The 24,696-nt window shown below is 44.0% G+C and overlaps 1 protein-coding gene across 2 annotated transcripts in view; it reads right to left on the reverse strand.

Annotated features, from left to right (window-relative positions):
• Positions 1 to 24,281, reverse strand: part of HS6ST2 (heparan sulfate 6-O-sulfotransferase 2) — a 289,661-nt gene extending 265,380 nt beyond the window's left edge. For both annotated transcript variants that reach the window (XM_041740071.1, XM_041740070.1), the window contains exons 1-2: positions 23,854 to 24,281; positions 22,500 to 23,018 (exon numbers count right to left, since the gene is read on the reverse strand). In XM_041740071.1, coding sequence (XP_041596005.1) covers positions 22,500 to 23,018; positions 23,854 to 24,281 — 947 coding nt within the window. The remainder of the gene's footprint in view (positions 1 to 22,499; positions 23,019 to 23,853) is intronic.
• Positions 24,282 to 24,696: the final 415 nt, after the last annotated feature.

Genomic DNA, 24,696 nt, shown 5'->3' on the forward strand with positions numbered 1-24,696 from the left:
AGAGCCAGCCAGAACCCCACCTGGGCAGGCTCAGGTTGAATGGGTAAGGTCTCCCTTCAAGTTACTCAGCCAACGAGAAGCCCACATCATCCTTAGCCAGACATGTCAATTACTTAGGACCCTAGGGCTTCTTTCCTTCAAATCATGTACTTGGAGGCAGGAGGCAGAAGAATATTTTATGGAATGAATAAATTGGCTCAAACGCTGATGAGCAATCATTTCCATCATCTGCTTACAGGTCAAATCTCTGAAAGGAGTAAAATCAGAAAGTTGTAGACATAAAGCATCAGCAGCATTTTAACAATTAAACAATCTTTCAAAAACTTATTAGGCAGATTTGGAGAGTATCACCTTGGCTCAGCTAAAAAGGCTTTTCTCCATTCACCAGTACTCACTAATTCTGGCTGCCTCCATTTATAACACCCTTCCAAATTCACTTCATTACGAACAAGTGAGAAAAAGCCATTCAACCCACCGGGCCATAAAATACTGAAATCAGACCAGTATTTCAATGGCTACTTTCTATTGGAAGAGCAATACTTTTCTCTTCACTCTAACACCATCTTTTCCATCTGATGCCAATAACCTGTTATTTGGTCTACATATTTTGCTCCCCCAGTGATTCATTTCTTGACCATATATTGATACTTACCAAACCACAGACTACTTTCTTTGAGAACAAGTTATTTCTCAATAGAATTTAAAGTGGTTCTAAGGCCACTTTATGATCTAATTATCAGTCCTGCATCTCTTTTAAAAAAAAAAAGATTTTATTTTGGGGATGCTTGGGTGGCTTAGTCAGTTAAGCCTCTGCCTTTGGCTCAGGTCATGATTCCAGGGTCCTGGGATTGAGTCCCATATCGGGCTCCCTGCTCCATGGGGAATCTCTGCTTCTCCTTCTCCCCCTCCCCTGCCACCCTACTCCCGCTCTATCTCTCACTCTCTCTCAAATAAAATCTTTTAAAAAATATCTTTTAAAAAAAGATTTCATTTTTTATTTGTTTAATATTTATTTATTTATTCATGAGACACACACAGAGAGGCAGAGACACTGGCAGAGGGAGAGGCAGGCTTCCCGTGGGGGGCCTGATGTGGCACTTGATCCCAGGACCCTGGGATCATGACCTGAGCCAAAGGCAGATGCTCAACCACTGAGCCACCCAGGTGCCCCAAAGATTTTATTTTTAAGTCATCTCTACACCTAATGTAGGGCTCAAACTCACAATTAAGAGGTTGGGAGTTGCGTGCCCTACTGACTGAGCCAGCTAGGTGCCTCTAGTCCCGCAGCTTCATGAGTTCAGGGACAGTGTTAATTTCCACTTTGCCATTAAGGAGACTGAAGCAAAGAGCACTTTAGGGGCTTTGTGCAAAATCAATGTGCTGAGCTGGGATTGGAACCTGGGAACCCTTATTCCAAGGGGTAGTACCATCTACCGCAGGCCCTCCCACTATGAAAGAGCATTCGTAAATAGATTACTCAGGTGTACAATAACAAATCTCTAGGCATCAGGAAATGTCTGTGGAGCTCCATAAAATTTTTGCAGTGCCTGAATTTCTGCAAAAAAAAAAAATTAATTTTCCCCTCCAGCATCCAACATTAGTTTGAATATCTTGCAAAGATGATAAGACTCCTTATGGTAACTATTCCCCAGTTAAAATTCATCACTGGGTAAAAACCTGGTTCTTCAGCTGTCCCGCATCATCAGAGGCAAGCTAAAATAGCTAATATCCTTCAAATATGGCACATTAGCTGAACTTCGTCTCTTCCCAACATATCCAACTCAAATTAGAAATCAAGGATATCGATGGGATACAATGAAAGCACTAATAATTGCAAGCATTAACTAATATATGCAAAAATCAAATAATACCAATGTTTGGGGACCATTAAGACATTTCAAGGTGAAGCAAAGAGCAAAACTAGCTACAAAATCATAGAAGTTGATATGTTTTAGGTTTTATATAAGCATGTTTGAAACAGTGGATAAATCATCAAGAGATATCCTCAAATGTGTTCCTATAAGATTGGGGGGAAATCTGGGCAGAATCAATCAATGAGCCTGAAATTTAAAATACAGACCTAGGGACACCATTAATGTAGCAACAGTCTTTCTTATTAGGGGAAAATAGGTTAAAAGTTACTTTTAAGTGAAGCAACACAGTCTGATATTAACAACACTCTCTCACTCCCCAGGATCCACACCTTCCAGTCACACATTCTTTCTATTCTTCCTCCCAAATACATCCTGAAACCATTCACCTTTCACGTGCCCCAAATCCAGTCACCACTCCATCTGCCCTAGACTTCTACAGCCTTCTAACTGGGTTCCCTGCTGCGTTCTCAGCCCTCTCCCGTCCCTTCTCCACACAGCAGCCAAGGCAACTAGTTAAAACACAAATCAGATCATGTTACTCCTTTGCTTGACTCCCCATGTCCTCTGACAGCGTTTAGGATAAAGTCCCAGATATGTTCCATGCCCTACAAGGCTCCACGTGACCTGGCTTCTATCTAGTTCCGAAGTCTTGGACCCAGCCCCTGAGTACAAGCCCTACACCCTCTTGTAGCTGTGCTTTTACTTGGGCTGTGTCATAAGGTTTTCCCCTGCGCCTTGCGTGGCTGTGGGGCTTTGGGGACCCAGCCTGGGTGTCACCTCCATCAGAAGAGCCTTTGAGGAACCCTCCTCTCCATCCTCACAGCAGCGTTGCTCAGCTTTATCACAAGGCCAATCACCCTATTTGATTACTGGTTGCCCCTCACTAGTCTGAGAACTCTCCAAAGTTAGTGCCTCTGGCACTGCCAGCTTTGTCATCCCAACACCTGACCCAGTGCCATTCAATACATACTGAATGAATTGTTAATGAACAGATTCCAACCTCATCAAAATAGGTTGTGTTGTCGGTTCTACATCTTAGTGTGAGACAGTGTTTTGATTCTGTTCATGCTGAGCTTGTGGTAGCAGACAAATTTCCAGATCCCACATTATCCCAACTCTTCAAAACCAAATGCCTACATCGGGAAGGGAGAGATGGATGCAACCAAAATAAGAAAAGGTAGGGGCATATTTAATAAAAAATATTTGGACTTCAAGAATCTGATCCCTGGAAATAAAGAAAACAGGGCCACTACAACTCTCAATGTATAGAGAAGTTGATGACTTAGTAATTGGGAATGGCTGTGCTAAAATCAGGTGAGGACAACACATAGCTCCGATACCTTAAACAGCCAAACCAGATCATTCGAGCAAACAGAAACAGGTGAACTACATCTACTTCCAGCTCTGGGCAAGAGAGAGTATACATATTTCTCTCTATTCCTCCAATTATAGATCTGTATAGGTACATTAAAATAAGCATTAGAAGGTACTAAGAGGTAGAGAGAAAGATATATCATGCACTCATGGACACATGAGTCGGAACAAAGCATAAGTGGCTATGTTAACATTAGATAAAACAGACTTTGGAACAAAGAAAATAGCCAAAACCAAAGAGAGGACATTACATAATGCTAAAAGTCAGTTGACCCAGAACACGTAGCAATCCCAAATCTGTCTGTAACAAACAACAGAGCTGCAAAATATATAAAGCCAAAACTGATGGAACTGAAAGGAGAAAGAGACAAATCTGTAATTATGGTTGGGGACCCTAACACCTCTCTCTCAATAACTAGGAGAAAAACTAGACAGAAAATCAACAAGGACACACAAAATCTCCACAACACCTTCAACCAACAGGACCTAATCAATGTTGACCAACAGCAGGATCTAATGAACTCCACCCAACAACAGAATTCTCAAGTGCACTCCTAAATTATTGATGTTTAGGACAATAATGTACTGCTTGGTTTGTAAAATACAGATGTAAATTTTATAACAATAACAGCACAAAAAGGGAGAAGAAGGAATAGATTAAGGGAAACGCTTCTAAATCTAACTACAATGTATTACAAATATGAAGTTGATTCTGAAAGTTCCAATGTATAGATTAAGCCCTAGAGCATACACTAAAAAAATAACAACAAATTACAGTAAAAAATATTTAAAGGAATTAAAATGATATATTAGGAAACAGTTGCCTAGTACAGCAGAAAGCAGTGAAGGAGGAAAAGAGGAACAACAACAAAAAGATATGAGATATACAGAAAATAAAAAGAAAGTCTTGGATTGAGCTATCAATAAAATTAATGGATGAAAAAATCTAACCAAAAGGCATAGACAGGGTACTTGGCTGGCAGAGTCAGTAGAGTGTGCAACTCTCAATCTTGCGGTCATGAGTTCGAGCCCCATGTTGGGTGCACAGATTGCTCTAAAAAAAAAAAAAAAAAAAAAAAAGCACAGACTGTCAGATGGATTTAAAAAACCAAAACCAAAAACAAGATCCAGGACACCTGGTGGCTCAGTGGTTGAGTATCTGCCTTTGGCTCAGGGTATCATCCTAGGCCTGCGATCAAGTCCCACATCAGGCTCCCTGCGAGGAGGCTGCTTCTTCCTTTGCCTATGTCTCTGCCTTTCTCTCTGTGTCACTCATGAATAAATAAATAAAATCTTTAAAAATAAAAATAATAAAAAATTAAAAAAACAAGATCCAACTATATGTTGTTCACAGAAAACACGCATTACATTCAAAGATAGAAACAATATGAACAAAAAAGGAGAAAAATATATTATGGAAACAGGAACCATAAGAAATATGGAATGACTATACTAATATCACAGAAAATCGATGCTAATAAGTGTTAGAGATAAAGAAAAAATTTTTATAATGATAAAAGGAACAACACATCAGGAAAACATAACAATCATAAATATACATGCAATTGATAACAGAGCCTAAAAACACATGAAGCAAAAACTGACAGAATTAGAGAGAGGTGCCCAGGTGGCTCAGTCAGTTAAACATCTGATTCCGGATTTCAGCTCAGGTCATGATCTCAGGGTCGTGAGATCGACCCCCATGTCAGGCTCTATGCTCAGTACAGAGTCTGCTTGAGATTCTTTCTCTCTTTCTGCCTCTCCCCGTGCTTGTGCACTTGTGCTCTCTCTCTCTCTATAGATGATGAGAGATAGATGATAGATAGATAGATAGATAGATAGATAGATAGATAGATAGATAGATAAAGATATAATCTTTAAAAGAAACAAAGATTTAGAAAGAGAAATAGAAAATTCAATAATGATAGCTGGAGACTTCAATGCCCCAATTTCAATAATGGCTGGAATAAGTAGAAAAACATCAATAAAGACACAGAAGTCTTGAGCAGTACAAAAAACCAAGACATAGCAGTCATCTAAGTACATTGTCTCTCATACACACCATAAAACACTTCTCAATATATTTTAAAAGGCTGAATCATGTAGTGTATGTTCTCTGACTACAGTGAATGAAATTATAAATCATTTAAAAAGGATATTTGGGAAATTCATAAATATGTGGGAATCAGACAATGCACTCTTAAATAAACAATAGTCCAAAGAAGAAGCACAAGGGAAATTAGGAAATCTTTGAGATAAATTAAAATAAGACAAAACATAGCAAAACTTACAGGATGCAACCAAAGCAGTTCTTAGAGAATATTTTATAGCTGTGAATGTAAAAAAAAATGAGAAAGATCTCAATCAATAACTTAATTTTCGACCACAAGACACTGGAAAAGAAAAAGCACACTAAACCCAAAGCAAGCAGAAGAAAAGAAATATTACAGATTGCCGTGGGAATTGAGAGTTGAAAGGAATGGGAAAAATCAATGAAGCTAAAACTTGGTCCTTTGAAAAAAAAAAAAAACAAAATTGACAAATCTTAATCTAGGCTGACCAAGAAAACAGAAGACTCAGTTACTAAAATCAAGAATGAAAGAGGGGACATTAGAACCATCCTTTAAAACTACAATGAGCAGTGTCTGGCTGGCTAAGTCAGTGGAGCATGAGACTCTTGATCTCGGGGTTGTAAAATTCGAGCCCCACGTTGGTGTAGAGATTACTTAAAATCTTTTTTAAAATGACTAATCTATAGATGAATGAAATAGAATTAAGAATCCAAAAATGATGGGCAGCCCAGGTGGCTCAGCGGTTTAGCAGTCCCGGGTGTGATCCTGGAAACCCAGGATTGAGTCCCACGTCAGGCTCCCTGCATGGAGCCTATTTCTCCCTCTACCTGTGTCTCTCTGCCTCTCTCTCTTTCTCTCTCCCTCTCTCTCTGTGTGTGTCTCTCATGAATAAATAAATAAAATCTTTTTAAAAAATCCAAAAATGAATCCATACACTGATGGTCAATGATTTTCAACAAAAGTACCAAGGTGATTCAATAAAGAAAAAAAAAGTCTTCAATGAATGATAGTGGGACAACTGATATCCACATGAAGAAGAATGAAGTTGGGCCCCCTTCTTACAATATGCACAAAATTAATTCAAAATAGCTCATGGACCTTACTATAGACATAAAACTATAAGACTTTCAGAAGAAAATATAAGGGTAAATCTTTGTGGTCTCAGGTTAGGCAAAGCCTTCATAAGAGACAAAACAAAGAACAGTTAAATTGGATTTCGTGAAAATTTAAAACTTTTGTGCTTCAAGGAACATGATGAAGAGAGCAAAGAGACAACTCACTGAATGAGAGGAAAATATTTGCAATAAATAAATCTGAAAGGAGACCTGTATCTAGAATCTATAAAGAACACCTAACTCAATACTAATGAGCAAAAAAAAAAAAAAATTTGTTAAGATTTTATTTATGTATTCATGAGACACAGAGAGAGAGAGAGAGAGAGAGAGAGAGAGAGGCAGAGAGGCAGAGACACAGGCAGAGTGAGAAGCAGGCTCCCTGCAGGGAGCCCAATGCGGGACTCCATCCCAGATCTCCAGGATTACGCCCTGGGCTGAAGGCAGCACTAAATCACTGAGCCACCCGGGCTGCCCACCAAAAAAAAATTTTTTTTTTGTTTAATGGCAAAGACCTGAATAGACATTTCTCCAAAACAGACATTCAAATGGGCAATACCACATGAAAAGATGCTCAACATCATAACCTTTGAGGAAAATGCAAATCAAAACCAGAATAAGGTTACATTTCACACCCATAAGGTGGCTAGGGGGTGGAAACAACAGACAGTGACTGCTAATGGGTAGAATTTGCCACCGGTGATAGTCTTACAATTTACTGAATATAGTAAAAGCCAGTGGACTGTGTACCTTAAAAGGGTGAATATTATGATGCATGAACTGTATCTAAGAAAATAATTTGAAATGTATCATAGACTTAAAAGTAAAAGTTAAAACTATAAAACCTTTAGAAAAAATACAGGAAAAAAATCTCAAGATCTGGTGCTAGGCAAAGAATTCTCAAACTTGACACCAAATCATGATCCATAAAAGGAAAATTTGATAGATTGGACTTAATCAAAATAAAAAATTTGGGGATGCCTGGGTGGCTCAGCAGTTCAGTGTCTGCCTTTGGCTCAGGGTGTGATCCTGGTCCCAGGATCGAGTCCCACATCGGGCTCCCTGTGAGGAGCTTGCCTCTCCCTCTGTCTATGTCTCTGCCTCTTTCTCTGTGTCTCTCATGAATAAATGGAATCTTTAAAAAACAGAAATTTTACTGTGTCAGGGCCCCTGGGTGGCCCAGTCGTTTAAGCATCCGACTCTCGATTGCAGTTCAGGTCATGGCCTCAGGGTCTTGAGATCAAGCCCTCTTGCTCTGTCCCTACATTGGGCTCCACACTAGGTGTGGATTCTGCTTAAGATTCTCTCTTGCCCTCTCCCTGTGCCCCACTCCTCCCCACTCACACATGCATGTGTGTGCTCTCTCTCTCTCAAAAAAAGAAATTTTGCTCTGTCAAATGCCATGTGAAGAAGATGAAAGGCAGGCAATGGACACAGAGAAAATATTTGCAAACAATGCATCTGATAAAAGACTACAGAATATATAAATAATACTCAAAACTCAGCAGTTAAAGAAAAAAGAATCCCATCAGAAAATGGGCAAATGGCATGAACAGGCATTCCACCAAAAAGGATACACAGAAGGCTAGTTAGCATGTGAAGGAATGCTGAACTTCATCAGCTATCAAGGAAAGGTAAATTAAAGCCACAATGAGATATTACTACACACCTATCAGAATAGCTAAAATAAAAAAATAGTGACAATACCAAATGCTGACAAAGATGGGGAGAAATTGGATCACCCATGCATAGTTGCTGGGAATGTGAAAAAATATATAGCCCTTCTGCAAAAACAGTTTGGCAGTTTCTCATAAAACTAAACAAGTAATTGTCAAAGGACCCAGCAGTTGCATTCTTAAGCATTTATCCTAGAGATCATTCTACAAAAGCCTATACACAAATGTTCATAAAAGCTTTATTTGCAATAGCCAAAATCTAGAATCAGCCCAGATGTCTTCCAACAGGTGAGTGGTTAAACAAACTGGGGCTCATACTTACCATGGAAGATTCTTCAGCAATAAAAAAGAACGAACTGTTGGTACAAGCAACAGCTTGGATGAATCTTGAGTGAATGATGCTGAATCATGAGAGGCACCCCAAACCAGCTCTCACCCTTAATCCAGCAGAACCATGGTGTCCCACAATTCCAAGTTGACAGCCACCAGTGGCCCCCAGACCTATGTGGCAATTTGCATGGCACCACTGCCTCCCTCTTGGGCCCTGAAGCAGATGTGGGTGCAACTGATTGTCCCCAAAGCTATATCTTGAGAGGGAGGTCTAAATCGTTAAGAGGCAACCTGTCGTTTAATTATAGTAATAATTTATCATTTTTTCTCCCAATGGTATTTCTCTCCCTTAGACCCAACTTAAGCTTCTGACATTTTAGTTGGAACTCCTATCATTTTGTGAATATTTCTACCTGCTTGAAGTTGTGGGAGAATGTTTGTCTTCTTCCCTCTGTATTTCTTGTACTAAGCCAAATTCGAAGACCAAGAGCCAAATAATATAGCTGTGCAGACCTCCGGCTTAGTGGCACTCAGATCTCTCCATTTTACCAGGCTCACTACATACAAGAGCTCCTCTCATTAACCAGAAAGAGCTGCATCTCAGAGTCAGACCCCAGCAAATCAGAAGAGCTGGATTTTCGTGGTCCCTGGCTTATCTACTGTCATCATGGAAATCTGACCCAGCCATAGGTCACAACCTGAGACTCCATACTCTGTCCCTAGATGCTGGAACCATAAGCTTCCTACAACGAATAATGGTTACATCACCATGCTTGAAAAGCAAAACAAAATATGACATTCAATGGGGAGCATCACAGTCTTGCTCATTCCATTCCAATCATACTATTTAGAAGGGGAGAGAGGGATCCCTGGGTGGCTCAGCAGGTTAGAGCCTGCCTTTTGCCCAGGGAGTGATCCTGGAGTCCTGGGATGGAGTCCCACGTCGGGCTCCCTGCATGGAGCCTGCTTCTGCCTCTCTCTCTATCCCTCTCTCCCTCTGTATCTCTCATGAATAAATAAATAGTCTTTAAAATAAAATTAAATTAAAATTAAAATAAAAGGGGAGAGACTGTCAGTGTAACTGCTCACGTCCAATGCGTGCAGACCCTATATGCAGCCTTTAACTTAGCATTCAGCAGAACTCTGGAAAATCATGAACCACTTTCTTACAATAGAGGTAGATGAGGTGCCTGCGACACAGGACTCCCTCCTTGAGATCAGCTTAGCTCATTTGGCTTCACTTAACAGTCTAGGTAAGCCACATATATACCTTTAGCTCCCCCATGTCAAAAGTATACCCCCTCTGGGGTGATGGGGTAACTGGGTGATGGGCACTAAGGAGGGCACTTGATGGGATGAGCACTGGGTGTTATACTATATGTTGGCAAATTGATAAATTAAAATAATAATAATAATAATAATAATAATAATAATAAACCCAAGTGTGATTTCAATCTCTTCCTAATGTATCTTGTGACATCCAGGTCTCTAAGGCCCTCAGTAATAATTTTTCAAAGCCATCTGGAATAAATAGAAGTCTCACTCAAAGCTGCATGTATGCAAATTTCCACACTTCAAGTGGATTCTGTCCTTAAGTGCATAAACCCAAAAGCATGGAAGCAATTGGATTAGAAAAGCAAGGTTTTTTTTTTAACCCCCCTCTAATTGGCATTAAGTCACCAAACATTGTCAAACACATATCACTTGCTTAATTACTTTGTGTGCACATGTGTATATCTTTATAACTTCATAAACATATAAATGAGAGAGAGATATGCAGATTTAATGTACACCCATATGGTGATAAATACAAAAGCTGCCAGAAGATTGTAAAATGCTATCCTAATGCTAAAATGATATCTTTTTTATCTTTTGCTTTGCTTCCAAGTCACAGAGAACAAACTGAGAGTGGGAGATGTTAAGCATGGATCCTTACCTAAAAGGAGAAATATGCACAGGCCATTTTGTTCAATAATGCAAAAATATTTTTAAAAATACCTTGCTTCAGATCCATAGTCACATACTAGAGTAATTGTCTTGTGCTAATCTTATGGTGTGTTTATTATGCATTAAATCGTTTCTACATATCCATGAAAATTTGTATGGAAGCAATTTTTCATAAACAACCTACTATGCATCATTCACCCCAATATGCTTCATTTCAACATTGCTTTCATGAGTTGGAGTTGACCTATTATGCTCCTGGAACATACTGTACCACCCTCAGCAAAACCAATCATGAAAATCATAAGTATTTTTGCCTCTAGTGTATCTAGTAAATAAGCTCCATTTCCCAACCTTCAGGATGTCATGCCAGTTAACATTCTACTTAGCAAAGTCTCAGCTGTGAGGTATCTGCCAAGGTGGCCACCATTCCAGGTCACACTGGCCTCTGGTAATAGTGGGCGTCTCTCTACCATTCTTCCAATACCGTCAACTGAATTTCCTGGCCACCCACATTAATGTCTGCCAGGCTGGTAGGCCCATGCCAATTTACATATTCTCTTTTCTTTCTTTTTTTTTTAAGATGCTATTTATTTATTCATGAGAGACACAGAGAGAGAGAGGCAGAGACCTAGGCAGAGGAAGAAGCAGGCTCCCTGAGGGGACCCCTATGCCGAACTCAATCCCAGGACCTTGGGATCACGCCCTGAGCTGAAGGCAGATGCTCAACCACTGAGCCACCCAGGTTCCCATACATATTCTTTTTTCCAAAGCTACCTCTTCCAAAAGAGAGAGAGGGGTCAGTCCTCTCTTCATGATGGGCCCTGGAGATGAGAGCAGGCTTCAGGATTCATCACTTGGTTTTGAGTAAAAGTATCTTATTTGACTGGCTTTTCATGTTTCATGACCACATGAACTGATCTGGCTGAACTCACTCACACTCCCCTCCAAAGGCTGTGTCTACACAGACCAAATGCAGTGAAAAAAAGCAATGGTCATTTATAGAAACAGGCCGTGGTCTGAACAGTGCAACTTGACATTGCTAATGAACCAAGTGCCAACATTCCAGAAGGACTAAGATGCTTTGGCCTCTTACAAATCTTATCAAGTGTGTGCACCATATCTTAAGTCTACATAGGGCATAAATTAAAATACAGTCAAGGTCTTCATTTTCCTTATCTGAAAAAAAGTCTTTCCTCTAACATAACTCCTTTCTTTTTTTATTTCCCCTAAAACATCATTCTTCTGTGTAAATCAGTGTTGAAAGTATTTGCAGTATCTTAGATATCTACTTATTTTTATTGGTGGAGATCTAAATCTTTATTTAAGAATGGCCAAAAGGAGTTGCAGAATTCACCCTCAAAGAGTAATTTTTACTAAACTTTCTAAAAGATGCTTTGAAAAAAAATCAGTTAACAGGTCTCTATTTTACTTAGCTTATGTAGTAGACATGGCCAAAAAAATGGGCAGAGGCTTTTGGAGATTTGTCTGAAAATTTAGCAGAGAATAAAACATATCAGACAGGCCATGTGCCCTGATTTTAATTGTCAGCTCCAATATTGACTGGCTGGGAAGATCTAGGCCCAATTCTCTGTTGTTTCATCTTTAAATGGGTTTTTAAAACATCTGCCTTACAGGGTTGTTTTGAGGATTAAATGAGAAAATATATGCTCTGCCCCAGGCATAGGGCCTGGCTTAATAAATACCCCCAAATATTAATAGGTCTTCTGGGAAAGTCAGGCCAAGCTTCCGGAGTCAAACCATCACTTTCCAGTACTTCTCTTTGCCAAGGTCTTGGAGTTCTACAATCTTGCATGTCAATTAAGAAACCTGATGTGGTTGTTGAAGGACTGGCAATACTTCCAAATATATCAGACTACTAATGTTCCCTCTCATGCACTCAGATGGAGCCTGATCTCTTGTTCCTGCCTGACTGGTTACAACATCCAATGACTAAACACTGCATGGTCAGATAGTATGGACTGTAAGATATTTACTCACGGAAGTTTTTCCAGACTAACTTCACAGCTTAGTATATGGTCTATTTTTACAAGCGTTCCATATGTGCTTGACAATGTGCATTCTTCTAATTGGGTGCAGGTCCACTGTACTGAACTTGTTAACCAAATCTTCTGTATCCTTAACCCATTTTTTTTATTCATTTCATCTGTCAATTTCTGAAAGAGGTTAGCAGATTTTACAATTTCTCCTTGTCAATGGCCCTGTCAATTTTTGCTCTATGTATTTTTAAATGATATTATGTGCATACGAGTTTAGGATTGCTATCTGAAAAGTGGAACTTTTTGCCAATATTTAGTGATCTTTTTTATCTTCAATAAAGGTATTGACAGTCTGTTTGTCTGATTTCAGTTTAAGTACTTCAGCTTCATTCTAGTTAGTATTTGCATAGTATATCTATTCCAAACCTACCTGTATCTTTATGTGTTAGCTTTGTCTTTTATACACAGCACATAGCTGGATTTTGTATTCTTATCCAATATGATAATCTATGTCTTTCAACTAGTGAGTTTAGTCAACTTCTATTTATTATAACAACTGAGAAGCTGACTGCCAAGATCAAAGGACCTTTTTAAAGTATCTCTTTGTTTCCTGGCTATCACCTGGTCATCCTAGTCAATTTGTAAACATTCTTTGCTAGCAGTCATTCTCCTGTACGAAGTTAGCAAAAGTCCAATGATCTCCATCAGTGAACTGGAGCTGGTACTATACTGAAGACTTGTCTTTATTAGTACAGTTATGGGGAAAAGTCAATTAATGCAAGGAATGGTGCACACAGGCCTAATCCATTTGATGTAAATCAATGCATTACACATTTCAATTGCTCTGTATTCCTTCAGAAAAGTGCATGGAAGTGATTCATTAGAACTAAACTCTTCACAAGAAACAGACCGATTCTCTTAGGCTCACTAGGGCATCTCTGCTGGTAAAATTTAAAAAGCAATCAAACTGAATAAGAAGTCCTTTTTGCAGACATTTACATGGGGGAAGAACATGATTCTTAACAATTCAGAGTAAATGAAGTGCAAATTATTCTCTTATACTATATCCCAGGATTGAAACTTAAATTGTGACTAAAAAAGAATCCACAGTTTAATCAGAAAAATATATTTATTGGTAATTCCCAAGCTTCTATTTGATACATTTATATCATAGGATAACAAGTTCATAACTACTGCTGTTATAAATATGGAATATATGCAGAATTTGCATGTATTGAATTTTATTTTGAATTTGCAAGTGTGCCTATATTTGAATATTTATAATATTCCAGAAAAAGCACAGTGGAATGTGCAAGACAGATTTATTTAGTGTAATGCTCTGAAATGTGTCAAAGTCTTCAACACTGTTCTTTAGAGGCAAAACGGCAGAAATAACAAATGGGATGCAATAAGACCAACATAATAATCTGTGAAGTCCAATACCCAGTAAAACAGGGAAAGCTCTTTTGCCAATAAATATTTTATTAAAATTAGACAAATATTTCTGTAAGCTTACAATGGCATTGTATTAGGAGATATATACCATTAGTTGGATTCTTCATTATGCTTTACTAGAAAAGAGAGCAATCCCACCCATACTCTTTTGTCCCCATAAACTCAGTGACTAAATATCTTATTTTATTTGTCATAGAATGTTGCTGTTAGCTTTTCCACTGTGAAGCACGTTCTTTTTACCGTCAAAATAACTGGTATCTAGAATGGAGTTTCGACAGATTATGCACCTCACTATATAAGTAGCCCCTCAGATACCCAGAGCAGTGGAGAAATGAAGTGTTCTAATCAACTTAATGCATAATTTAGAAATTTAATTTGAAAATATATTAATAAGCGTAATTTAATTTATAGTTAATTGAGGGGCTCTTATGTTCTTATGAAGGAAAACTGCTTTGTGAGGAGGCTGCCCCAGTAAAGTGGACTCCCTTTCTTTCCTGGATGAGGGCAACACAAGCATTAACTGACCTAAGTTCTCAGTTGTGGCTGTTTAGAAAGGCCCCCAAGACTTGACTCTGATCCAGACTACTAGCTCTGGTGTCCATTCACGTGGATAGAGGCTCATGAAGATTCAAAGCCCAGGCTGTCTTGCGTGGGTCTGGCTGAGCAGAACAAGTCTTATTATTTCCAACTGCGTACCATTATTAATTTCCTGCTCCATTTAACTTTTAAACAGAGAAGAAACGATAGCAATATACTCAAATATCTCTATAATGGAGTGGTGTAAGGGTTCCATGGTTTCTTTGGCGTATGATAACAGCCACTCATCAAAAAAAAATCAACAGCCGATTCCTGACTTATCACCTCTGCCTTTCAGTCTGAGAGTTTATTTAGCTGAGAGTTTACTTTGTTTTCCTCAATAAGAACTCCCCAGATACTGGGGCGCCTGGGGGCTCAGTCGGTTAAGCGGCTAACCAGCTCAGGTCATGATCTCAGGGTCCTGGAATCGAGCCCCACCTCAGGATCCCCACTTAGCATGGAGTCTGCTTGTCCCTGCTCCTCCCTTTCTCCCACTTCTCTTCCTCTCCCTGTGCTCATGCTCTCCCTCTTGCAAATAAATAAATTTTAAAAAAATTAAAAGAACTTCTTGGATATCAAGAGGCTAAGGAAATAGCCAGCCATGGTCTTCAGGAACCAAAAAGTGGACATGAGTATAATTTATCACAGCCATGAAACGACATCATTTTAAAAACTGTTAGTGTTGACTTTTATTATAAAAGCAGTGCAGGGGATCCCTGGGTGGCTCAGCGGTTTGGCGCCTGCCTTCGGCCCAGGGCATGATCCTGGAGCCCTGGGATCGAGTCCCACATTGGGCTCCCTGCATGGAGCCTGCTTCTCCCTCTTCCTGTCTCTGCCTCTCTCTCTGTGTCTCTCATGAATAAATAAATAAAATATTTTTAAAAAGCAGTGCATACTCATAAAGGAAATGCAAAACCTTCAGAGAAGCATAATAAGAATAAATCACTAACTGATCTACTAATATCCTGGTATCTTTCTTTCATGCTAAGATTTGGAGGAATGGGAAGATGTTATGTGTGTGTGTATGTGTCTCACTCTCCCCACTCCCTCTCTATAACATAGTTATAGTTACACTGTGTTCATAATTGTCTCTCTCTTTTTCCCTTAGCTTTAAATCACTAGCAATTTTCCATACTCCCTGAAAGGGCATTTAAATGATTTTGTAATAGTCCTTCAAGTGGATGCACTGAGATTCCTTGAACCATTCTCCTCTACGTGGATGTCCACATTTTTTCAATTTGTTGCACTTATAAAGAACTCCAGCTAGCCTGCTTGTACCGTTAAATCACCCTATATCCCACCCCATGGCATTTCTCACTATTTCAAGTCATTAACTGTTTGTTTCATGTCTATCTTTCCCACTCCATGAAGGCAGGTACCACAACAGTGTCCCCAGCACATAGTACATTGATAAGGGACACTCAGTAAATATTTGTTGAATTAAAAAGTGAAGAAATAAATGAGTGAGGAAATAAAAACATGTATAGGATTATGGCTTTCAGTAAAATCTCGGAAAAGAAACAATGGGTCAAAGAAAAAATATTTCTAATGTTCTGTTTATGTTATCTAATTTATTTCCAAAAGAATTGTTCAAGTTTACACACTCACTTACAACGTATGCAATGTATGAGAATTACGGGACTTACAACACTCTCATCAGCACTGGCTACTAGCTTTTTTTCTTTCATGGTGGTGGTGATGTATGTTGACGGTTTTTTAGTTTTTGGTTTTCCTTTTTAAATCAGGGCTAGACGGGCAGAAAAGGTTTTCTTACACTTAATGACTTAAAGTTGCATTCCTCTAGTAGCAGTGGGACTAGATGGGTTTTCCTTGTCTATAAAGTCGTTGTGAATCCCATGATGAAACTTGTCTGGTCATATCCTTTGTTTTTCTCATCAATTTGTAGCACTACCTTCTACAGAAAGGATGTCATCATTTTGTCTGTTTTATTTGTCGTGCCTATTGTCATTAGTTTGACATATGCCTTTTCATTTTGGCTACTTTTTGACAGATGAACAGTTCTCATTTTTATGTAATCATAACTGTCTATCTTTTCCTCTATTCAAACATCCTTCTCCTTGGCTGAGTCCCACGTGTGAATTGCAGCTATCATTTAAATAATAATGCCAATTGTTAAAGCAGATTAACTGGGTTCAAAGACTCCCACATATACAACTAAGCCCTAATCTGCCCCAGAGTGTTTTTCCCCTCCCTTCGAGCCCTGGCCACCACATGTCCAGGCAACAGAGACCAGTCACATCCCTTTCATACAGTGCCCTCCCCACACAAACTAGATCTCCTTCTCGACCTCTCTGATTTGGTCGCTGATACCATCTCCACTCCACACTAGAAATCAGGAGGTGCATTCAACTGGACTCCAGACTTCATCTCCTTTCATATTTTATACATTCCTCCCATCCATATGCTTCTCCCACTCACTGGGATTCACCTTCCTTATTGCCATTCCAGGACCTCGACCATGAGGTCTCACCCCATCTACCTCCCTCCCTCACCCTTCCCCAACCATGACCTTCTCAGTTCTGGCCAGCCCTGGCTAGGTGAGGACGCTGAACCTCAACGATGCCAAGAGGATGCCATTCTCACCTGCAATGCCTCTGTTCTTCTAAAATACAACCCACACATTCCCAGATGTCTTCCTGAATACATCTCTCCTTTTTCTGGCCTGTTCCTTCTGGCCTGAGAAAACATCTTGGTTAAATCTCCCATTCTTCAGAGGGGGGATGGACCTGCCCCAAAATCACAAGCACCCCCCACCCCCACTCTGATCCACAGTTCTGCACTTTGCCCTCTAATCTTTATAGACTTGAGGCTGAAGATGGTGACACATTTGCTTTTCTGGCTTTGTCATGGCTCTAATCTCTCCCAACTGCTAGCACTGTGCAGAGGTCATGATACTCCAGAGTTTGCTGATTAGACACAACTTCCACATAAACAGATGGACTTTTCTCTATGTTTTACTATATCCCTTTAAAGGTGTGACATTCTAAAGACATTCTTGATATTCAAATAATTTCCAAACAAAATTCGTCTCCTTTATTAAACAACTAAAATACCGAGTTATTTTGTTCTGCTGTAAGCTCTGAGAGAGCAAGAATGACGTGCCTTCCCTGGAAGATAATGGGCAGTTTCACAAAATTTTGTTTAATGAATAACGATGGAAAAGATGACTAATCTTTAATGTCATTTCATACTACCAAAGTTGACGACAGATATCTATAAAAGACAAGCTCTGACATTCTTCTTGCCAAATAACACCACAGCTCTAAAATTACTATTGAGAAATGCTAATTTTGAAGAGCCTTTTTATACTACCCTGAGAACTGAGAGGGGCTTTTTAAATTTTTATTTATTTATTTGAGAGGAAGAGAGAGAGAGAACGAGGGAGAGAGAGAGAGCATGGGGGGGGGGCAGAGGGAAAGAGAGTAGCAGACTCCCCATTGTTCAGGGATCGCAGGGCTTGATCCCAGGACCCTGGATCCATGCAACCGTGCTAATGAATTATGCTCAAGTTTAACAGATGTGATGGGGGTTTTTTCCCTTCTCCTGTGAAACAGGTGGGAGAATACAGCAGCTCCTCTCAAAGGCAGCTGAAGAAGTGCACACTGGGCTATGGTGCTGCCCCTGTGAGAGCCAGGGGGGGTGGTTCTAAAGCCTGGAGGGCCACAGAGCATCATCGCTGCAAGTCCGGCCTGTCATGCTGCCTCACTGCCAAATCCGAGACAAGGAATCGGAGCATGGACACATGAGGCATGAGTGGGCACAGGCGCCACAGAGTTCCTGTGAAGACACAGCTCGTTCAAGATAGAGCCACCTTTTTAAAAGAAAGGGAAAGAAAATATAGAGCTTTTCTTCATATAAATGCCTTTTAGTAACTGGATTTTAGATGACAATTAATTATTCTTCCGTATGGCTGCTGGAAAATGTAGAGACCCTACAAGTCTAGGATGCAACAGGACCCTCACAATCAGATTCTTTGACTAGTACAGCTACAGAACTTGGTCTGTGCCCCCGCACCCTCCAGCTGCCCTGTGCATGCCAGCCAGCACGGTACCTGGCAAAGAAAAATGAGGCCAGCACACGTTCCCTGTGCCCAATTCGGAATTCCTCCCACAGACCAAGTGGTGCTCTGGAGTTGGCTACAAACAGAAGGAATTTGGCCTTAGAAAAGCTTGCAGAATTTGGGAGTTTTAACAGCTGGTAAGCAAGAATGTTTTGATACATTTTGAAAAATGGTCTTAGAAATTCTAGAATGAGCAGGACCTGTCTCTGACCCCAAACAACATATTGGCAGACAGATGCATGAAATGCAATTTCTAGTTTCTTCTTCTTTTCTTTTTTTTAAGAAATATTATTCTCAATAAACAACTTGAACCTTTTGCCAGCCAAGCATTCTCTGTCTTTGTCCTTGCCAGGCAACGTGCTCGTAGTCATTTCTATTCAGCAGCTATATATCACCCGAGCACTCTGCCATCCTCTGAGGCAGGGAAGCATGACAAAAGTAGCACTGGGAGCAGGATTCAGGGTCTTGGCTTGCAGCCGCAAGGCCTCTCATACCCCCTGTAACGTGGATAGATGGCTGTGAGTCAGAAGGTAGCCCCTGTTGCTACTCAGCACTCCTCCCGTTGCTTATTCACCAGGTCCCCAAGTGTCCTGCCATTCTGCATGGCTTTGGAGTGATTTCCAACATGGCAGTGAGAGGCCTTTCTGCAACCTAGCCAGGAGACTCCTCCACTCACAGAGCACAGAAAGCCTCAGGGTGCCAGAAATCTGTTCTCCCCGGGGCCGTGGCAACCCTGGTCCTATCCTATGTCCCAACTCACCCGTGTAACATTACTGAACCCAGTGACCATGCAGGTGGTAACACTATCAGTTCCCATTAATCCAGTGTTCACTTTGTGGGCATTACTAACATGAAATGCCTCACGGTACTCATGTCAGTACCCTGTGCATCAAGGTGCCGTCAACAGAGCAGACAGAACTGCAATATGATTTCCATTGGGCCACCCCAGAGCTCCATGACCTTGGCAAAGTCCGTCAGCACCTTTGCTCTCATCTGATAAATGGGGATACTTTTGTTCTTTCCTCCCTCTCCCCAAAGATACTGCAAGTTTATGGTGAAATAGCAGACATAAGGGGATGTGAAAGCTCATCAGCAACTGGAACGCACTCTCCATACGTACAAGGCTTGGATAGCTCCAGTCCAAGGTCACATAGCTGGTTTGTGGCTGGCCTGCAGTGAAGGCCCAGGTGTCACAACTCCCTGGCCAAAGAGACAGAGCCCACTATTCCCCCCAGTTCAGCAGAACACACAGACCACCAGCTGGCATGGTAGGCCACTCCACACGGGAACCCTGCATGGCTGACTCTCATCTCCTGAGACCAACTCCTCACCCCACGTATCACCGCTGCCCCTGCATCTACATTTTCACCACACACGCTCTCGCACACATTCTAACTCACATACACTTAATGTATATCCTCTCTCTTCTAGATTATCAGAACTCACTGAACTGGTCCTTCTGAAGGCAGGGATGTATCAGCACCCTGGGGAAATTCTGGAACCCTCAAGCTACCACTATTCTTCAAGATGAAGATTTCTGGAGGTGGGCAGAAATTAATGAAATAAACAGATAAACTCGGGGTAGCAATGTTTCTCTAGCAATTTTTTTTTAAATTTGTGCGAATGGTGTAAGATCCATTAACTGTTTAAAAAGTGGTTCTTCTTTGATTAGACTAGATGGCACTGTGGTATCACCCTTTTATGACCAAGTAAAATCTCATTTCGTGTCAGATAATGTTGCTTCAATTTGGGACAATCTAAGAGGATGAACCTCCACTTGAGGGGTCTTGATTATTTTATGGAACATTTCTGAAGGGGTCTGCCAGAGAATAGTGGCCACCAAATACATAATCTGGGCCACATTTATAAGGTGTGTTTAGAGACTGTGTCACACTCTGACCTACATGTCCAGAAGGATTTGAAAAGGCACATGTGCCCTGTGGGGCTCTAGACATGGCCATGACTTCCACAGTGGCCAACATCTCATTTTTACTTCACCAGCACAGTCATGGCTGTGGGTTTCTATTTTTGCTCTAAAGAGCTTTTTTTAAAAAGAAAAATATAACCATCCCTCACTACACCTACAAGCTCCGTCAGCAAGTGAGATTGTTTTCAATATTGCTGAATTGTTTGGGATCTTCCTAAACACCAGTATCTTATGATGACAATGACTTCTACAATTCTTACAATGGACTGAGGTGGCAACCTTCCTGGAGCGAAGATTCTCTTCAGATGGAAAAAAGAAATCTGTTAGGGCTGTAAAGGCAGTGAAAGTTCAACAGATTCTGCCAGAATCCCAGCATTCAGGAAAAAATACTGCGAAGCCAGGAGAAAGGAGAGTGAGCCGGGATGTCTCTTCAAATTTCAGTGGTGACCAGGGAGAGTCAGAGGGCTCCATTTGCCTGGTCTAGAAAGAAGAAACTGCACTGGGTCTCACATTCCAGGAGCCTCTGCAAAGCACCTCCTACTTCAAGGCACAGAGTACCCTGCCTGGGGGTGGGGGTGGGAATTGGGAGCCCATCCAGGTAAGTAGCTGCTGTAAACAGCAAACTCCAGGGCCCCTGTGGTCACCTGAAGGGGAGGCAGGGAGCACATCCCTGCCCTTGCCAGCCCAAAGACCCTGGCCAGAGAGGCCCTGCGGGGCAATTGGACTTAATCAGGCCATTGCCTGAACTCCCTGCCCCGGTCCAGATTTGTTTTATTTTTTTAAGATTTTCTTTATTTATTCATGAGAGACCCACAAAGAGAGGCAGAGACATAGGCAGAGGGAGCAGCAGGCTCACCATGGGGACTCCAATGAGGGACTCAATCCCAGGACCCCGAAATCACGCCCTGAACCAAAGGCAGACATTCAACCAATGAGACACACAGGTGTCCCCCAGATTTGTTTTAGGGACAGTGGCATAATGGGAGCCCAACAGGCTCTTCTCCCCCTCCCCCTTTTACGGCACTCCGTGACCTCCAGCAACGGGGCATTGCGGCTGGATGAAGGAAATGCCATAGCTTTGAAACCAACCGGCTACAGGCTCTTCATAAATCACTATTTCCCGCATTGGCCCCGGGTTCCCGGCGCGTGGGCTGCCAGCCCCGCATGCTGGAGCTCAGCTTTTGTACATCTGGAGAGGTTTTTCAAGACCGAACCCTACATGGGGTCAGGGCAGCGTCCCAGCTCCCCCTTTGGCACGCAGGGTGTCCCTCGCACTCGCAAAGCGCGGCAGATGCCTGGAGTGCAGCCAGTAGTGGAGGGCGCAAACTGGGTACTACAAGGTCTCTCCAGGTGTCCCCAAACAGGGGCAGAGGGGACTTGCCGCTCGCCCAGGGAGAGCAGAGCCAGAGGAGAGAAAGGAGGGCAGTGGCAAAAGTGAAGCAAAAAAGAGAAAAATCAGAAAGGGCAAAAGAGAAAGAATGAGGGGCAAAGTGAGAGAAAGAAGAAGGCAAGAGGGAGCGGCCAGGAGCCCACAAGATCAGGAGCAAGAGAAAAAGAGGACGGCAAATAGAGGAAGTGAGAAAAGGATGGGGGAGAATGCGGGAGCGGGAAAGGGAAGAGAGGGCAGAAAGAAGGCTTCGGAAGCGGGATGCAGAGAAAAGAAGAGAGAAGACAAGAGGGACTCAGGGTTCTTGCCGGCGCTGCAGTGCGGAGTCCCCGTGCGGTACCCTGTTCCTGCAGCGGCCGGGGGGCGCTCGTTCCGGACCTCCCGGCCGCTCCCCACCGCACGCACTCCCAAGCCGCGGCCACTCACCGGCACTCACAGGCCAACCCGCCGACGGACAGCCGAGCCGTCCCGGGCCGCAGCGGACAGGCTTCCCGCGGCCGCCAGGGCGCCGTGAGCGCGCGCGCCAAGGAGTCTGGCTCCCGCTTAGTCCCGGCGCGCCCGCCTGGCCGGGAGGTGCGCACCGGGGCGCCGGCAGCGGCCAGCCGCGACCTCCGCCCCCGCCCTCCGCCCGCCCAGGCCCAGGTCGGCTCCCGCGCTCCAGGGCCTCGCTCGGCCGCGGGCGTGCACTCACCTGGACGGTCTCAGTCTGGCGTCGCGCTTGCCGTCCACCACGGCGGGCACGCAGCTGGTGAGCTCGGTCCAGTCGGCGTGCAGCCCGCAGCTCCAGCCCGTGGAGAACCTGGAGAAGAGCCAGGTCTCCCGCTTACCCGGCCGGTGGCAAGTGCATTTCTTCTGACCCACGCGGCACTCGCACGGTTGTTCCAGCTGGATGTTGCGCACCAGGTGGCGGCCGAAAGTGGTGCCTCCGGTCTTCTGAATGTGCAGGAACACGATCAGGTCATCGCCCTTGATGTCGAAGTCTACCTTGCGCAGGAGGTCGCCGCGGCTGAAATTGTAACGGGGCACGAACCTGGCGGAGCTTTCATCCTCCGAGCGGTATGGGTCCGGCATCGGGGAGCTGAACGCCTGCAGGCGGAGGAGCTGGCATTCTGTGCCGGGGCACACGTACTGGAGGACGATCACCGCAAATAGGAAGAGCATCACCAAAGCCAGCAGCAGCTTGTTGGATTTCTCATCCATGTTCCCGACGCTGGGGGAAACCCAAGCTCGTTACGTCAATCCCGCAGCTCAGCCCGCGCTCGCCGTGCGCCCCCCCCCCTCCCCCCGGCGCCGCCGTTGCGCCCCTTTCCTCCCTCCCCTCCACACCGAGTACTCCGCGGCGGCGGCGGCGCCCTTCCCCGCTTCCTTCCTTCCCGGCAGGCTCAGCGCTGTGGCTCCTGCCGCACACCCCCCTCCCCCCGACTTTTTCCCGCTGGCCGCCTGCCCTCTCCACCCGCTGGAGCTCTCCAGAGCTGCGTCGCGGGGTTTCTTACCTACCGGACGCCGCCCGGCCCGGTCGCCCCACTCCCCAACTAACACCGCGGGTCCGAGCCCCCGCACGTCTCGCTCCACTCTCGGTGGTTCCCATCCTCATCCTGCTTCGCCCACCGGACACCCCCCCCCCCGGCGCTCGTGCCCCCAATCCCCTGGGCGCGCGTGCCGCCGCCTCCCCGCCTGCCCGACTCGCGGGGTCCCTCCCCTTGCGCCCTGAAGCCCTGCTCTTGCCTGCGCCCAGTTGCCCACCTTGGAGGCCGCCTCGAGGGAGCTCCGAGCCGGGCGTTTGGAGTTCCCCCGGGGGGACGAGTCCGCCGGCAGCCGGACTAGAGAGCGGAGACGCTGCGCTGCCGGTGCCGGCGGAACCGGGGGAAGGGAGCCGCAGCGTGGCCAAACGCGCGCCGCGCCCCTCCGGAGCCCCCGAGCCCAGCCGCCACCGGCCAGCTGGAACTTTGCGCCTTTTCCTCCCCCTCGCGGCTGCCTTCCCTCCCCGCACGGCTCCTGTGCGCCCCGGCCCGGGAGCGCGAGTCCCTCTTTCGCCTAAAACGTACCTGGCTAGGGGGCCGAAAATCTTGGAGAAGATCGCACCGAGCACGTGCTTCAGCGAATGGCCCAGGGCGGCCAGGCCCCGAGTGAGCAGGGCCCGGCAGAGGGAGCCCAGGTCCCAGCGTCTCCTGAGGTCGTGCATCCGCCTGCGGCGGCCTCGGGGCAGCAGCGCGAAGAGAGGGGTGCGCGCGGCTCCCGCCGGGGAGGAAGACGCCTTTAGGGGCTCGTCCAGGAGCGGCTGGGAGTTGAAGCCGCGAGACACACCCCTAGGAGGGCCCGCGCGGACTGAGGCGGCGACTGATCCAGGCCGGCTCCCTGCCAATTCGGCCTCTACTCTGGAATGCCGGCGGGGACAGGTGGTGCGGGCGGGCGCTCCTCGCTCCGGTTGCAGCGGCGGCCCGAGCGCTCGGGCTGCACACGCAGGCAGTGCCATTCCCCCCTTCAGGCAACTCAGGGTACTAAGGATAGGCAGCGAGCTTGAATTTATGTAATAATGCCTCACGCCTAAGAGCTCGAGCCACTTCACAAGCAGAAGACCTGGGGTTTCTCCTGTCTTGGGGAACGGAGGTCACTCCAGTGAGCACATCACTCCACTTTGGCTGGTAATTTCAACCTCCCCTAAAATAGCAAAGGCTCAAATTGGACCTTCTCCTTCTCTCTTTGCTAATTTCCATTCTCCAGCGGAAGCGGGGGCATTTTCTGAAAAGGTAAGTCAGCATGAAGGAAAATCATGAGAAAAATAACAACAACAACAAAAATACAAAAAACAAAAACGTTACAGAATGGGAAGCTGAGCTTTTTCAGAGCAGAGACTTACCCTTAACTCCTCTTTCCTTGCTGAATCCCCG

The sequence above is a fragment of the Vulpes lagopus genome, chromosome X (genome assembly GCF_018345385.1).
Source record: "Vulpes lagopus strain Blue_001 chromosome X, ASM1834538v1, whole genome shotgun sequence".
Taxonomy (NCBI): domain Eukaryota; kingdom Metazoa; phylum Chordata; class Mammalia; order Carnivora; family Canidae; genus Vulpes; species Vulpes lagopus.